We start from the raw sequence: 17781 nt of genomic DNA, 5'->3' as shown, positions 1-17781 counted from the left end.
TAACGTCTGAAGTCAGCCGAGTGAGGGCTGCTGCGGTGTGTTAAGGAACAGCAGTGACGGGCCTCTGTACAACTATGCCTCCTCACCGTCTTCCGGGAAGTAGTAGGATTCGAGAGAAAGAGAAAGGCTTGGGAAAAGAGAGAAGGAACCCGGGTTTCTGGCCTTCAGTCCTCCTACAACTTGCTCAGGAACCCAGGCCGATTTTGCTTCTTCCACCTTTTCTCACTTCCCAACACAGGAAGCCGAGAGAAGAGCCGAGAGAAGAGCCGGTGCGCGCGGACGGGGAGAAGGCGCCACCCCCGCTACACCGCTCTGCGCGCAGACTGTTCTGGGCGAAGGCAAGGAAGACCCAGCAGGCTCGGGGAAGGTTTCCTGAGATCAGATGAGATCGGGCCAGTTCAGGGGGTTATGGCCTCAGGGCAAGCTTTTTGGCTTCTCTTTTAGAGCCTGAAAGAATTTAGATAGGGGGCCAACCTTCCTAAATAACTGCCCGAAATAACTTTTTATATCAGAAAGGGTTATTTGCATGGCATGGCAAACATTTATTTACCAAACATTTGCTCTTCTCCTCTTCCTGGGAACGGCTTTCTTTCCCTCTGAAGCCCCAGGCCCCACCCCCCTTTCTCCTCAGCGCAGGATGGCACACCAGCTCCAACCGCCCAACTGCCCTTGGGTCTCTCAGGTCTTTGTGGAGCTCTGTACAAAATTAAACGTTTCCCCCCTGGTAATCTGTTTGATGTCAATTTAATTATGACTAGGGTAGCCAACGAACCTAGAAGAGAAGAAGGGAAAATGCCGCCCCTCAACAACTGCCACGTGCCTCAGCAAGTTCACGCCCGGACACACACCCACAGAAGCTCGCAGGGCATCTCCCTCCCCGCCCCCAGCCACTCTAGTCCTGACACTCTGACCTCAAGGGCTTCAGCCTGTCCTCTTGTACACGTCTGTCTTCCCCTGCAGAACCATAAAGCCATAATCCCACCTCAGAAAATTAGAAATGATTCTCTAATACTCAACTATCCAAAAACAAGGTCTCCTACAACTCGTGTCACGCACTCAACAATCATGTGCCGAATAAATTCCTTTCTCTACAGTACCATCTGCCAAAGAAGCATCGAAGACACACAACCAGCAATGCAGTTAACAGTGGATTAGCAGGGCTGAGATGCAGCATCTCTCCGACCAACGAGCTTCGCAGGGACTTATGTGCTTAGCACCTGTTTATTATTTATATTTCCTCAAGAGATAAGCTAAAATAAACAAATCAAATCAACTTCTGAAATAATTTTGCAGCTGACAACTCACACATTCCTGCCAAATTTCCCACCCTAAAGCCAGAGGATATATTACTAGTAATTTCCATCTTGCTATTTTAAACTTCATAAATCTCCTTTTAAAACTTCAATTGCTTTAGATTTTCTCTTATGTAAATCAGTATTTGTAGCTTATTTTAAATCTTACTTTCCAATACATTTTTAAATAGGATGCTAATTACTTCTCTGGTTAAAAAACATAAACTGTACTCTTACCCATCCATAAGCAGTACTTCGCTCGTGTTCTTGAGTGACATCAGCTACATAGGCAAATATCACAGAGAATGTGACCGAGAAGACTCCAGACACAGAAATCATCGCAAAGTACCACCTATAAAAAGATTATTTTAATGACCAGGAGAAAGGTAGTGTGCATACATTTTTATAATCAGAACCAAAGTATCATGTAAAGATTATAAACCAAAAAATAAATTTAAAAACAAATACATGTATATGTATATTTAAAGATACAAAGGACAACTAATAAAATGATAAGATGGGGAAGAAGCAGAAACACACCAAGTCTGTAACTGCTTAAAGGGAGTCAGCACACGCAGCTGAAAAAAATGAAAGAGTACGGGGATATGGTTTTAAAGGCAGCCAATAAAAGAGAGAGAAAAACTTAAATTTTCCTGGCTTTAGCTAAGAAAAAGACACATACAGCAAATAACTTAAAAGAGCTACTACACAGGGGCGCCTGGGTGGCTCTGCTGGTCAAGTGTCTGCCTTCGGCTCAGGTCATGATTTCCGGGTCCTGGGACTCAGCCTCATGCGGGGCCCCCTGGCCAGCGGGGAGTAACGCTCTCTTCTCCTTCTGCCCCCCCCACCCCGCTCTTGCACACACATGCGCATGCTCGCTCTGTCTCAGAATCTTAAAAATAAGTAAAAGAGCTATATAAAAGCAGAAATCATAACAATATTAATGCATTTAAGACTAAAATTTCATTCACAGGCACAGATGCTTTAAAAGAAATCTAGTTAAGATACGACGAAACAAGGGACGCCTGAGTGGCTCAGTGGGTTAAGCCTCTGCCTTCAGATCAGGTCATGATCTCAGGGTCCTGGGATCAAGTCCCACATCAGGCTCTCTGCTCGGAAGCAGGGAGCCTGCTTTCCCCTCTGTCCCTCTGCCTGCCTCTCTGCCTACTTGTCATCCCTCTCTCTCTCTGTCAAAAAAAAAAAAAAAAAATCTTAAAAAAAAAAAGAAAAAGATACGACGAAACAAAATTCCACAGAACAAAATGTAGGGTTTGTCCTGAGACACAAGGATATTTCAGTATTAGAAAATCTAATAATAATTATTAGAAATATATTATTAGAAAATAATATAAGGGGATCGGGAAAAAGGGCAGGGGAGTATTTCAATCAGTCCCCTGAATTTAGCTGGGTATCTACCAAACCATTCTGAACACTCACAAATCAGCCTGAGATGTAAGAATATATATCTGGATCTCCACAAACAGAATATCTCCAACAATCTCAAGGTATGAGGTGAGGAGCCGTGATGCTGCGCAGATACTGGAAGATAAGCAGAAGGGAGAGGAAGCCGCCATACGCTGGCGCTGGGAAGGTGATATAACACAGGAGCACAAGAGCGCCCCGTGCGGGGAACCAGGTAGAGACTGGTGGACCTGTGGTGGCCAGGAAGAGACTTTAGTGCAGGCCCCAGACAGGATCCAGGAGCTACAGGTGTGCGTGCGAAACTGGGGGTGGCTTGTGGTTTTAGAAGCACAAAGGGCAGAGACATGCCCGGCCCTGGCTCTCACCACTGGGAGTTTTGCTGTGGCGTGCAGACTGTGGAGGACTGGGGAGGCTGTGGGTTTTAGCAGTGCAGACAGAAATGGAGACAGTGTGGCCTGGAGAGCTCAGTGAAGAGCAGACTGCGATTTCTCTGTCTTGAGACAGGTTTGGATGTGGTCACTACTGTTCTGACTCTTGAAGAAACGCGGAAAGCCGCCTGGGAAAGCAGCCATGGAACAAAAGCCCACCAAAACCAGTTTTCACTGAGCCCACACCCCGCAGCCCAACAGGAGCATGGCAGCTCTGCCCCAGCAGGGTTGCCTGAGTAACAGCTGCAGCAGGCCCATCCCTAGAAGACAGGCTGGAACAAGAGGCTGACAACCCTAAGGTCCCTATAAAACAGGTGCATCTTGCTTGGGTCGTGCTTAATACTTCGGACTCTGTACATTCCCTCAACCACCCCCCACAACAGAAGGACTAAGTGGAGGAACCCCCAATAAAGGAAAGAATCAGAGATCGTGGCCTCTGCCACAGACCTAATGGATATGGATATAACCAAGATGTCAGAAACTGACATCAGAGCAACAATTATGAAGTTGATATTTAGGTTTGAGAAAAATATTAGCAAAGACATAGAATCTCTAAGAGCAGAAATGAGATCTAATTAGGCCAAACATGAAAATAATATGAATGAAATGCAGTCTACACTGGGTACTCTGACTGCCAGGGTAAACGAGGCAGAAGAATGAACTATCTTTTGAAGCAGTGATCAAAAACCTCCCAAAAAACAAGAGTCTAGGGCCTGATAGATTCCCAGGAAAATTCTACCAAATATTTAAAGAAGAAATAATACTTATTCTCCTGAAGCTGTTTCAAAAAACAGAATCAGGAGGAAAACTTCCAAACTAATTCATGAGCCCAGCATTACCCTGACCCCCAAACCAGGCAAAGACCCCATCAAAAAGGAGAATTACAGACCAAGATGAACATGGATGCCAAAATACTCAACAAGATCCTAGCCCGCAGGATCCAAATGTACATTAAAAGGATTATCCGGGGCGCCTGGGTGGCTAAGTGGGTTAAAGCCTCTGCCTTCGGCTCAGGTCATTATCCCAGGGTCCTGGGATCGAGCCCCGTATCAGGCTCTCTGCTCAGCAGGGAGCCTGCTTCCTCTTCCCTCTATCTCTGCCTGCTTCTCTGCCTACTTGTGATCTCTGTCTGTCATATAAAATAAATAAAATCTTTAAAAAAAAAGGGGGGGGGGATTATCCATCACAGCCATGTGTGATTTATTCCTGGGCTGCAAAGGTGGTTCAACATTCACAAATCAATCAATATGACACACTAGTAAGAGAAGAGACAACAATCATATGGTCCTCTCAATTGATGCAGAAAAAGCATTTGACAAATTACAGCATCCCTTTTAAAAAAAAAAATTACAGCATCCTTTCCTGATTAAAAGTCTTCAGAGTATATAGATAGAGGGAACATTCCTCAAATTCATAAAAAACATCTATGAAAAGCCCAAAGCGAGTATCATTCTCAATGGGGAAAAGCTGAGAGCTTTTCCCTTAAGATCAGGAACATGACAAGGGTGCCCATGCTCACCACTTTCCTTCAATATAGTACTAGAAGTCCTAGCAACAACAATCAGACAACAAAAGAAATAAAAGGTATTCAAATTGGCAAAGTAGTAGTCAAACTCTCATAGCAGATGACACGATACTTTATGTGGAAAACCCAAAAGACTCCATGCCCCAATTACTAGAACTCATATAGCAATACAGTAATGTGGCAGGATACAAAATCAGGGCACAGAAATCAGTTGCTTTTCTATACACTGATAATATAACTGTAGATTCAGAAATTTAGAGAATCGATTCCATTTATAATAGCACCAAAACCCCTAAGATACCTTGGAATAAACCTAACCAAAGAGGCAAAGGATCTATACTCAAGGAACTACAGAACACTTATGAAAGAAACTGAAGAAGACACAAAAAGATGGAAAAACATTCCATGCTCATGGACTAGAAGAATAAACATTGTTAAAATGTCTGTGTTGCCCAAAGCAATCTTTCAACCCCTATCAAAATAACATTGGCATTTTTCAAAGAGCTAGAACAAACAATCCTAAAATTTGTATGGAACCAGAAAAGACCCCCAAATCACCAAGGAAATACTGAAAAAGATAAACAAGCTGGGGCATCAGGTTGCCTGATTTCAAGCTACATTACAAAGCTATGATCACTAAGACAGCATGGTACTGGCACAAAAACAGACACACAGATCAATGGAACAGAAGAGAGCCCAGATATAGACCCTCAACTCTAAGGTCAACTAATCTTTGATAAAGCAGGAAAAATATCCCATGGAGAAAAAGACAGTCTCTTCAATAAATGGTGCTGGGAAAACTGGACAGCTATATACAGAAGAATGAAAATGGACCATCCTCTTACACCATACACAAAGATAAGTTCAAAATGAATGAGAGACCTCAATGCGAGACAGGAATCCATCAAAATCCTAGAGAATAACATAGGCAGTAACCTCTTCGACATCGGCCACAGCAACTTCTTTTTTTTTTTTTTTTTTTAAAGATTTTATTTATTTATTTGACAGACAGAGATCACAAGCAGGCAGAGAGGCAGGCAGAGAGAGAGAGAGAGAGAGAAGGAAGCAGGCTTCCTGCGGAGCAGGGAGCCCGATGCGGGGCTCGATCCCAGGACCCTGAGATCATGACCCGAGCCAAAGGCAGCAGCCCAAACCACTGAGCCACCCAGGCGCCCCGGCCACAGCAACTTCTTGCAAGATATGTCTCTGAAGGCATGGGAAACATAAGTGAAAATGAATTTTTGGGACTTTATCAAGATAGAAGTCTTTTGCACAGCAAAGGAAAGAGTCAACAAAACAAAGAGGCAACCTACGGAATGGGAGAGGATATTTGCAAATGATACTACAGATAAAGGGCTGATATCCAAGATCTATAAAGAACTTTCCAAACACCCAAAAACCAAATTTTCAAGTCAAGAAATGGGCATAAGACATGAACAAACAGACACTTCTCCAAAGATGACATACAAATGGCTTACGGACACATTAAAAATGTTCTATATCATGAGCCATCAGGGAAATTCAAGTCAAAACCACAATGAGGGGACGCCTGGGTGGCTCAGTTGGTTAAGCAGCTGCCTTCGGCTCAGGTCATGATCCCAGGGTCCTGGGATCGAGTCCCGCATCGGGCTCCTTGCTCCGCAGGGAGCCTGCTTCTCCCTCTGACTCTGCCTTCCACTCTGTCTGCCTGTGCTTGCTCTCACTCTCTCTCTCTCTTACAAATAAATAAATAAAATCTTTAAAAAAAAAAAACAAAAAAAACCACAATGAGATACCACCTTACACCAGTTAGAACGGCTAAAATTAACAAGGTAGGAAACAACAGACGTTGGTGAGGATGTGGAGAAAGGGGAACCCTCCTACACTGTTGGTGGGAATGCAAGCTGGTGCAGCCACTTTGGAAAAACAGTAGAGGGGTGCCTGGGTGGCTCAGTGGGTTAAAGCCTCTGCTTTCGGCTCAGGATCCCAGGGTCCTGGGATCGAGCCCCGAGTCGGGCTCTTTGCTCAGCAGGGAGCCTGCTTTCCTTCCTCTCTCTCTGCCTACCTGTGACCTCTGTCTGTCAAATAAATTAAAAAATAATAATAATAATTTTTTTTTAAATTTTTTTTTTTTTTTTTTTTTTTTATTTGACAGAGAGAAATCACAAGTAGATGGAGAGGCAGGCAGAGCGAGAGAGAGAGAGGGAAGCAGGCTCCCTGCCGAGCAGAGAGCCCGATGCGGGACTCGATCCCAGGACCCTGAGATCATGACCTGAGCCGAAGGCAGCGGCTTAACCCACTGAGCCACCCAGGCGCCCCAATAATAATTTTTTTAATAAAAAAATTAAAGAAAGAACGAAAGAAAGAAAAACAGTAGAGGTTCCTCAAGAAGTTAAATAAAAAACAGAGCTGCCCTATGACCTAGCCACTGCACTACGAGGTATTTACCCCAAATATACAGATGTAGTGAAAAAAAGGGCACATACACCCAATGTTCACAGCAGCAATGTTACAACGGCCAAACTGTGGAAGGAGCTGAGATGCCCTTCAGCAGACGAATGGATAAAGATGTGGTGTGTATATACAGTGGACTACCACAGAGCCATCAGAAAGGGTGAACACCTACCTCTAAATCAACATGGATGGAACTGGAGGGGATTCTGCTGAGTGAAGTAAGTCAAGCAGAGAAAAATAATTATCATACAGTTTCATTTATATGTGGAACATAAGGAATAGCACAGAGCACATTAGGAATAGGAAGGGAAAAATGAAGTGGGGGAAATCGGAGGGGGAGACAAGCCATGAGAGACTATGGACTCCGGGAAACTTAGGGTTTCAGAGGGGAGTGGGATGGGGATGGATTAGCCTCGTGATGGGTATTAAGGGCACGTATTGCAATGAGCACTGGGTGTTATACGCAAACAATGAATCATGGAACACTGCATCAAGGACTAATGACTAATGATGACCAACTAAGCACGGTGACTAACTTAGCATAATAAAAATTAAAAAAAAAATCTATTAATATAATTCTTCATAGTAATATTTTTCAATGCACTGAACACTCAAATGATGAAACATTACAGTATTTGCTTTATATACATGAGATGTTAAGTCCATTATCACTTTTATTTAGCATTAGTCATTAATCAATATAAGCAAAAGCAACAGTATGAAAATGAGAAGGGAAGAGGCAAAATCAGTGGAAAATCTAACAAAAAAATATTTTAAGATATTGAGAGGACATTAAAAAAAGCCCTCATTTATTGGAAAAGCATGGAAAAGCATGACTTGTTCTCGGAAAGACTCAATAATTATTTAATAAAAATTCATCATCTCGCAGAAAATGAAAGGACTACACTAAACCAACATATTTATAATGTAACAAATACTGATATAAAATTATCATATGATCAAATAAGGACATTTTCACATGATCCAAAAAAGAAATATTAATGCATTAACTTATAATGCACAACTTTTCTTTTCTTTTTTTCTTTTTTTTTTTTTTAGATTTTATTTATTTATTTGACAGACAGAGATCACACACAGGCAGACAGGCAGGCAGAGAGAGGGAGAGGAGGAAGCAGGCTCCCTGCAGAGCAGAGAGTCCGATGCAGGACTCGATCCCAGGACCCTGAGATCATGACCTGAGCCGAAGGCAGCGGCTTAACCCACTGAGCCACCCAGGCGCCCCACAACTTTTCATTTTAAGGTGTGTTCTTCACACCTTAGGATAAGCAGCTCAGCAACAGAAATTTTGGCCAAATACCATATTCTGAAACCAAGAAAAACAACTAAGGTACAGCTCAGGTGCAAATTCCAAACCATCTTTGGTATTTAGTTATATGTTAAGTATTCTCTCCCTATTTATCAAGAAAAAATAAGATCAAATTCACATTATGATTTAGAACAGTCTCTTGGTCTCACTACCGTGTACTCAAGTGACTCGTGTCTACTGATGTAAACTTTTTTCATTGGTGCCCTAGAGAGCAGTGAGATGACAACACATTTGCAGTCAGCTGAGCCAAAGGGGTGACTACAGGGACTATCAGCCCCTCCCAGGACCCAATCCTTTAACTGACCTGATGGCAACAACAGCTGCTCTTAGAGACCTTTTTTTTTTTAAGATTTTTATTTATTTATTTGACAGAGAGAGATCACAAGTAGGCAGAGAGGCAGGCAGAGAGAGAGGAGGAAGCAGACTCCCTGCTGAGCAGAGAGAGCCCGATGCAGGGCTTGATCCCAGGACCCTGGGATCATGACCCGAGCCGAAGGCAGAGGCTTGAACCCACTGAGCCACCCAGGCACCCCCCCTTAGCGACATCTTTAAATATCTTAGAGCCCAAATTGGCTTTCAGTATTACCAAAGAGATCAAATATAAATACAAGTATCAACTGCTTTGAAATGGTTAAGAAATGCTTTGCAGACGTATTATTCACATGTGACCCAAAACAAAGCCACTCACCAAGGGCTGATCCTCATCAGTGGAATTGGGAAGCAGGTGAAGAACACGGTGCCGAGGAGAAAGGGTTTCCTGCCCCACACATCAGACAGAGCGCCTATGAGGGGGGCACTCAGAAAAGACAGCAGGCCCTGGATAGGAAAGCAGAAACAAAGGTCAAATTTACAATGTGGTCCCCCAATCACTTGTAATTCTTACTTTCTGAATGCTCCAATTTATTTCACTGGCCCCAAAACAGATTAATTTGATACATTAAATATAAAGTGTCATTTAAAAACATTCTAATGAAGTAAGTCAAGCAGAGAAAGACAATTATAATATGTTTAGACATATGTGGAACATAAGGAATAGCACGGAGGACCACTGGGGAAGGAACGGAAAACTGAAGGGGGAGAAATCAGAAAGCGAGAGGAACTATGAGAAACTATGGGCTCTGGGAAACAGCGGAGGGTTTCAGAGGGGAGAAAGGAGAGGGATGGGGTAGCTGGGTGATGGGTATTAAGGAGCGCGCACACTGCGACGGCACTGGGTGTTGTACGCAATTCATGAATCACTGACCACTACATCAAAAACTGATGATGTACTACACAGTGGATAACTGAACAATGAAAAACCCTACATCATTACAAGTCAGCCCATTACCATGGGCTAACTGCCCAGAGCCGTCAATTTACCATTACAATTTCACTTGTTTATTGCCCAAATAAAAACAGGACTGGAAATGAAAAAAAAACCATCCTAACGAATCTCTAAGCAAGCTGTTAGAAAATGGAAAATGGCGGGGTGGGGCTTATTTTTCTGGAGAAGCAGTGATATGAACTATGTACACGTACAGATGGCCCATGAGATGAACACACACCAAGCATGCAGGAAGAGGCCAGAAACTTAATTATATGCACAGCTCCAAATCCTGTGCTGCAGTGAGGACACTTTCTTGCCTACTTGGCCCCGACCCTGACCCTCCCTACAGGATGTGCTCCCCTTATGAGCTGCAAATCTCTGTTAGGATCCCTTCTTTAAACCCTGGTCTTGGGTGGTCTTGGGGCACCTGGGGGAGCTCAGTCACTTAAGCGTCTGACCGTTGGTTTCAGCTCGGGTCATGTCGGGATCATGAGACTGGGCCCTGCATCGGGCTCTGAACTCCGTGCAGGGACTGCTTAGTCTCTCCTTCTTCCCTCTCTGCTCCTCCCCCTCATTCATACTCGCTCTAAAATAATGATAAAAAATCTTTAAAACCCTGCCATAGCCTCCACTGTGCCCAGTTTAAAATTTTTCAGCGGGTACTTATGGGTGAAATAATGAGTTTCTGAACTTAGCTTTTACAAAAAAAAAAAAAAAAATAAGTAGGGGAAAACTGAGACAGAGGAGACAAGAGTAGGAAAATGTTGATAAATAATGAAACTGGGTGGTAAGTACATGGGTGTTCATTATACTTCCTGCTGCTGTGTATCTGAAATTGCTCAGCATTGCATACACACAGTACCCTCCAAAATCCGGCACCTAACGCACATTCTGTGCTTGGCTATATGTAGTACTTCTTAGTTTTCGGATATGCCATTTTCCTTTGTGCCAACGGGACTTCGCTGTGCCCGCATACACTTCCCACACTTGAGACTTCACACAATGTTTTAAAATATGCCATTTTTAAACAAAAAAATGAGAAGGCGGGATGGCTGGGTGCCTCAGTCCCTTAAGCGTCTGCCTTTGGCTCAGGTCATGATCTCAGGGTCCTGGGATTGGGTCCCGCATCGGGCTCCTTGTTCAGTGGGGAGCCTGCTTCCCCCCCTGTCTGCCACTCCCCTGCTTGTGCTCTCTCTCCCTCTCTCTTTGAAAAGTAAATAAATAAAATCTTTTTAAAAGGCCAAACATTAAATAAATATTTAAAGTAACATAGTTTTTACAGAAAAAGAAAATACTGTCTTCCAGATTATGGATTTTAAATGGTAATTCATCCATTAAAAATATTATTTTAATCAAATTCTTAGTAACAGGAATAGATACTGAAAACATCTTCTGGGACAACCTAGAAGATTTTTTTTTAGAGACTTTTTAAAGATTTTATTTATTTATTTGAGAGAGCATGAGAGGGGAGGTCAGAGGAGAAGCAGACTCCCCGTGGAGCTGGGAGTCCAATGCGGGACTCCATCCCGGGGCTCCAGGATCATAACCTGAGCTGAAGGAAGTTGCTTAACCAACTGAGGCACCCAGGCACCAGACCACCTTTTTAATTAAGATTCTAACATACAATCTCATGCAGCTGACCCCTGAAGAACACAGTTTGGGGCACCAACACCCTCTACATCATGTGGTCAAAAATCCACATATGGGGGCACCTGGGTGGCTCAGTCGTTAGGTGTCTGCCTTTGCCTCGGGTCATGATCCCAGGGTCCTAGGATCAGGCCCCACGTCGGGCTCCCTGCTCAGCGGGGGAGGAGTCTGCTTCTCCCTCTTCCTCTGCTTGTGTACTCTCTCACATAAATAAAATCTTTAAAAAAAAAATCCACACAGAATTTTTGACTTCCCCAAAATTAAACTGTTGACCAGAAGCTTTATCAATAATGTAAACAGTTGATTAATGGTATTTTGTATATTATTTGTATATTTTATGTATTACATACTGTATTGTTAAAGTAAGCTAATGAAAAGAAAATGTTAGGAAGATCGTAACCAAAAATACATGAGAGCCAAAAGAAAAAAAGTCTGCAAGTGAACCCATGCAATTCAAACCTGGGCTGTTCAAGGTCAACTGTACTTGGCTCGTTGGAAAACATGAATTTCTAAAAATCACTTTTCCTACGCCAGAGTGATGTCTTTACTACCCGACCTGGCCCCAGATGCTATCAGGCCACATTGTGAGAGCAAAAGACTGAGGGTATTTGTATCCTGACAGAATCTGCAAATGAGAACAAAATGTTTAAAAAGTAACACCAGACAGACCTCAGACCCCTTTTCTTGATCAGAAATACCGCTGATTCTCATTACCTACAGCGGTTATGTTTTATAAGGTTGCGAGAAACACTGAACTAGAGAACGTGGAGCCACTGCTCCTTAGCTTCCTGTAAGGCTCTGGTCACCTAATTCCATTAACTGATCAATACACAACCATGATTTATGTGTGTTTCTCTTTAAAGACACTATCCTTAATATATATTGTTGACCGCTGAACACTGAACTCTAATAAATCAACAGCACCATGACTCATGCCTTGAATGAGGCTCATCTGATAGTATATTCTCCTTAAGGCACATCACAACCTCCCATGCTTAAAGATACTAGTCAGCACTGCTGCCCTACCCTTGGGTACATTTTAAATAGCCAAATCACCAACAAAAGACACGAAGATGCAAAAAACGTGGCACTAAATGGACCACAAGGACACAGGTACAGAGTAAAACCTCAAACAAACAGAAATTTGAACTCAGCTAGAAATGAGGGGCTGGTACCTGACCTTCCCCCTCACCCAAGGGGATATGAATGACCACGGAATCACTGTGCTGATCTGGGGTCACAGATAAACTCACTGAGTAGGTGGATTTGCAAACATAAAATCCAAACATAATGAGGATCAGTGAGTACTATGCTGTCCCAGCCCAACCAGTACGAGATGCAACACGGTGTGTAGGAGTCTGGGTGCAGATGGCAAAATTCACCAACGGCTCACACAGTTGCTACAGTTAGTTAACTTCCCAGCAGACGTGGGTGTGTACAGTGGCATAATTAATTGGCCAGTATTTTTTCTTTTACTTTTTTTTTTAAGATTTTATTTTAACTGGGATGCCTGGGTGGCTCAGGGGGTTAAAGCCTCTGCCTTCAGCTCGGGTCATGATCTCAGGGTCCTGGGATTGAGCCCCATATCAGGCTCTCTGCTCAGTGGGGAGCCTGCTTCCTCCTCTCTCTCTGCCTGCCTCTCTGCCTCCTTGTGATCTCTGTCAAATAAATAAAATAAAGATTTTATTTTACTTACTTGACAGAGGGAAGGGGGGGGTACATGCTGGAGAAGCAGCAGAGGGAGGGAGAAGCAGGCTCCTCTCTGAGCAGGACCCCAGGAGCATGACCCGAGCCAAAAACAGACACTTAACCAACGTAAGCCACTCAGGTGCCTTGGCCAGTATTTCTGACATGACTTTTCAGCTCTAATTAGAGTTTATCGTTCAATTAAATGCAATTACCCAAGTAACATTTTAAAGCATACATAGAATGACAAATAAAACTTATCTGAAGCAAACACACATGAATTTTACACTTCATATAGCCATCATAAAAGTTTTAAGCATACGTTTTCCTTAACATAAGCAGTTGGCAAATATTTGACTGAAACAGTTGGGTCAGTATTTTTAAACCTAAGAATGTTTTTCTGTTTTCTTTCAAATAGCATAATTAACTTTACAAATGAATGTGAGGGAGCAATGGCTTCACAGTATAGAGTACAAAGTCATTTAACTACTTCTGAAAATTTTCACTTTTTCCTTGAAAAGGTTCACATACTATGACAAATTTTCGGTATTCTTTAATAAGCTATTAGGAACTTGCAACATGTAGACGTGTTACCCCCAAATTAGATTTGTTCATTTTCTAGATTCTAGATCAATTTTAGATTTGTTCAATTTCTCATTTCTTAAAAGATCAGAGAAAATCATACACCAATGGAACTGTGTTTTTATTTGTGTAACTGACTAGAACAAATATTTTCACGCAAAAACAGTATTAACACAGGGTTACCTCTGACTTAGGGCCCACTGAGACCCCGCGCAGTACAGAGCTTCCCTTCAGAGGGTACGCGTCAATCAATGCAAGAGGGCAAATGAGAAATGTGACACATAAAGTGATTTTAATTCAATTAAAGTTTGGAAAAGTGAAACTGCAAAGCTGGAGAAGGGTCAACAGTTGGTGCCAGAGCCTTCAAGGAAATAATGATACGGGCAGGAAGGCTAGGGCATGTTGTTTTGTTCTGAGGTAAAGGAGCAAAGTAGGAAAGAGTAACTAAAAGAAAGAAGAAATAAAAAGCAGATGAAAGTGAAATTGTTTTAATTAAAATATAAGTTGACTTTTCCTACTTAGAAGTAGTAGGTCCCTACTTCAAAGGAAACCTCAGTGTATGTTCTAAAGTAGTAACAGTAACAGCTAGGATCCACAAATGCCAGACTCTTCCACACCTTCCACACACGTGTCCTGACGCTGTGACTTGGCGCTATCAGGGTAAGCAGCTAGCCCGAGGCTCGTAAGCAGCAGAGGCAGGTTTCCGCTCAGATGTGAGGTGGCTCCAGAACCCGAGTCCCAAACCATAAGTCCACAATTCAAACCAATTCTTAATCTGTTAACATTTCAGGGTCTCCAACCTAAAGCACACGTCTTTCCCACTTGTGGGTACTCTTATGTTTATTTTATTTATTTTATTTTAAAGATTTATTTATTTTGGGGGTTGGGGGGAGAAAGCACACAAACAGGAAGGACAGAGGATCCCAGGCAGACTCTATGCTGAGTGTGGAGGCTGATGCAGGGCTCTGTCCCCCAACTATGAGATCATGACCTGAGCTGAAACCAAGAGCAGAATGCTTCACTGTGCCACCCGGGCAACCCACACCTAATTTATTAAATGGATGAATTAGCAGTCTACCATGAAAAGACTGTACTTAAAACATGAAGTCATTTCTCAAGTAGGTTGTCTGACAATTGTATTTGCAGATAATAAAAAGGATAATCTTTAAATTTTTGTCCAAATTAAGAATTATTCCGTGTGTGTGTGTGTGTGTGTGTGTGTGTGTATGTATGCATGTATCTAGGGAAACCAATCTGTACCTACTAACATCAAAGAGTAGCGTGAGGGAACTTCAAAGATATCTTGTTATGGACTCTTTAATTCTTAAAAACATCAATCAAGAGGCGCCTGGGTAACTCCGTCAGTTAAGCGGCTCAGGTAGTGACCTCAGGGCTGTAAGTAAGATGGAGCCCCGCGGCAGGAGTCTGCTTGAGATTCTCTCTCTCTCCCTTTGCCTCTACCCTCACTTGTGCGCACTCCCTCTCTCAAATAAATAAACTTAAAAAAAAAAAATCAAAAGTTTCCGTGTTTACTTATGCTAAGCTACTATTGCTGATTTAATTCATTTAAATAGCAGAATGAGACAGATGAGCAGCAGCTCTGGGCACTGCAGAAACTTGGCATATTAAATATCCCTGGAAGAGCATCCTGGCAGAGGCTCTACCTGCCATTTCCTTAATCAAAGTTGATGGTCAAGTCTAGACTGAGAAGCAGCACATCTGCATGTGAACCCCTGGGGCCACCCGATTAGCTGGCCTGCTGGGTCTTCTACTTTTTCGCCTTTCCCCAGCCTTCACTGTGATGTCGAAGCTAGACCAGATCATCACTTCCTGCTTTAGCGCCACCCTCTTCATACTGATCACTCTAGGCATAAACCAACCCTGGACACATGACCTGCTGAGTCTGGGACACTGATATGTGTACTTTTTTTTTTTTTTTTTTTTTTTTAAAGATTTTATTTATTTATTTGACAGAGAGAAATTACAAGTACATATAAAACATAGCTGCTGAAGAAAAAAAGTTTCGACAAGTTACAAGGCAGACGTCAGGTCATCAGACCAATTGGTTTTAATGATGAAAATGATTACAGTCCGTCCACCCGCTGCTATCAACCAGCAGTCATAATGAGACTTCACCTGCCAAGTCACACCTGGCTCTCAGTCTGGTATAACATTTTTTTAAAATCTTTTTTTTTTTTAAGATTTTATTTATTTATTTGACAGAGAGAGATCACAAGTAGACAGAGAGGCAGGCAGAGGGAGAGAGGGAAGCAGGCTCCCTGCTGAGCAGAGAGCCCGATGGCGGGACTCGATCCCAGGACCCTGAGATCACGACCTGAGCCGAAGGCAGTGGCTCAACCCACTGAGCCACCCAGGCGCCCTGGTGTAACATTTCTGACAAAGTGTAGCTACAACTACTGTGATGCTGTCACCTTGGCTAGGCTATAGCACCCAGTTGTTTCATCAAGTGTAGTGTGGGGGTTCCTGTGAAGGTTATTTTGTTGCCGTTGGTTTTAAAGTAAAGGGTATCACCCTCAACAATATGGGGAGAGGCTCGTCCAATTAGCTGATGGCCTTAACAGCAAAAGCTGAGGTTTCCAGGAGAAGAATGAGTTCTGCCTTAGGACTGACTATAGGATCAACTCTTGCCTGAGTTCAGCCTGCCCGACAAATTTCAAACTTGCTAACCCCAAATCATCCGAGTCCATTTCTTAAAATAATTCTTTTAATGTATGTTATTAATCTCTTAATAACTAATGAAAAGAAAAAAATTTGCTAAATATTTATTTAGACTGTAATTTCAAACCTTAGGAAATAAGTGTTTTATTTCCTTATAAAAAACTTATCAAGAGTCACGTGAACAGTGCTTGCTGTCCTACTAAGCCATATAACATGTGATGTGCAGTCAGTATTTTCCGTGCATTGGCAAACTGTCAGATGCCTTTCTAAATTTGAATCAGCTTGCAACGTTTTGTCCTTTATGTTCTCAGTGTTATGAAATACCATCTCTGAGAGTTCCTTCAGTGTGAAGCATTTTGCTGACATCACTTCCCGGGGACATCTTCATCACACTGTTCTCCTGTATGCTGCTGAGTTTATCTTAATAAGTTCCTTGGGATTTACACCCAACCAGTCTATTTCTTCTATGACTCTGCAGAGGTTCTACACGTATCTCACTTCTAGCATTATCAGTAACTACTCCACTGCACTTCCACTCTTATTGGCCAGTTCCTTTTCAATGATCCGTTTTTGTAAAGTGTTACAGGGGTTTATCACTGGAGCCAAGGAGGCAACACAGCGGCATGCTTTGCTCTCTGTGCAAGAACTAAGAGATGCACAGTGACCAGTCACCAACATTCTGAAGTGCCACGAATGGTTACCGATGATGGTGTTTCACCTGTGATTTATGCAGTGTTCTGCGGACTGAGGAGCTAGCAGCAGTTCGTACTCTATGCTATTACTCACAGTTAACAGACCACAGTGAGGGAGATTTGAGCTGTACTGTTGCAGGGATTGGTATTTTTTAACTGAACTTGAATAACTGAAATCTGTGCATACCAGAATGTGCAAAAAGAGGGCTGCCTATATTTCGTATGATTTTTTAATGTCATAGAGAAATTATTATGCTATATAATTAGTGACGGCTGATACAAAAACAAAGATAAATTGTTAGTCTCTGTGTAAGCTGGATCTTGACTATTTAAAAATGTGTAGAAAAAGACTAGAAAGAAATATTAAGTCAACAATATTTACTGAACATGTGTCATTTGCCAAGAACTGTTCTAGGTGCTGAGGACAGCAGTAAGCAAAGCAGACAAAAATTCATGCCTTCAAGAAGGTTCTAGTCTAAAGAGAAAGGTTGAGAAGGACATACAGTAACAACATAAAGCAAAATATACAGCATGTCAGAGGTGAAATTACAGTGCTTTTGAAGAAAAAGCAGAGAAGAGGGACTAAAGTGATGACAACAGGTTACATTATTCAACACAATAGTCAGTAAAGGCTTTTACTAAAAAATGACATCTGGGTGAAAAGCTCAGGTTTACAGAGTGAGGTCAGTATGTGGGGGGAAAGCAATCAAGCAGAAAAAAACAGAACGTGCAAAGCCCTCAGGCAAGCACAGGCTAAGGAAG

General features: G+C 42.5%; 1 protein-coding gene across 3 annotated transcripts in view; it reads right to left on the bottom strand.

Annotated features, from left to right (window-relative positions):
* The window catches only part of MFSD14B (major facilitator superfamily domain containing 14B), a 76136-nt gene that overhangs the window by 16476 nt on the left and 41879 nt on the right, over positions 1–17781 (bottom strand). For all 3 annotated transcript variants that reach the window (XM_059412005.1, XM_059412006.1, XM_059412008.1), the window contains 2 exons: positions 9116–9243; positions 1530–1644 (listed from right to left, as the gene is read on the bottom strand). In XM_059412005.1, the coding sequence (XP_059267988.1) occupies positions 1530–1644; positions 9116–9243 (243 nt within the window). The remainder of the gene's footprint in view (positions 1–1529; positions 1645–9115; positions 9244–17781) is intronic.

This window comes from Mustela nigripes, chromosome 9 (genome assembly GCF_022355385.1).
Source record: "Mustela nigripes isolate SB6536 chromosome 9, MUSNIG.SB6536, whole genome shotgun sequence".
NCBI lineage: Eukaryota > Metazoa > Chordata > Mammalia > Carnivora > Mustelidae > Mustela > Mustela nigripes.
The sequence above is the reverse complement of the archived record's forward strand: the minus strand, read 5'-3'. Positions and strand labels throughout refer to the sequence as shown.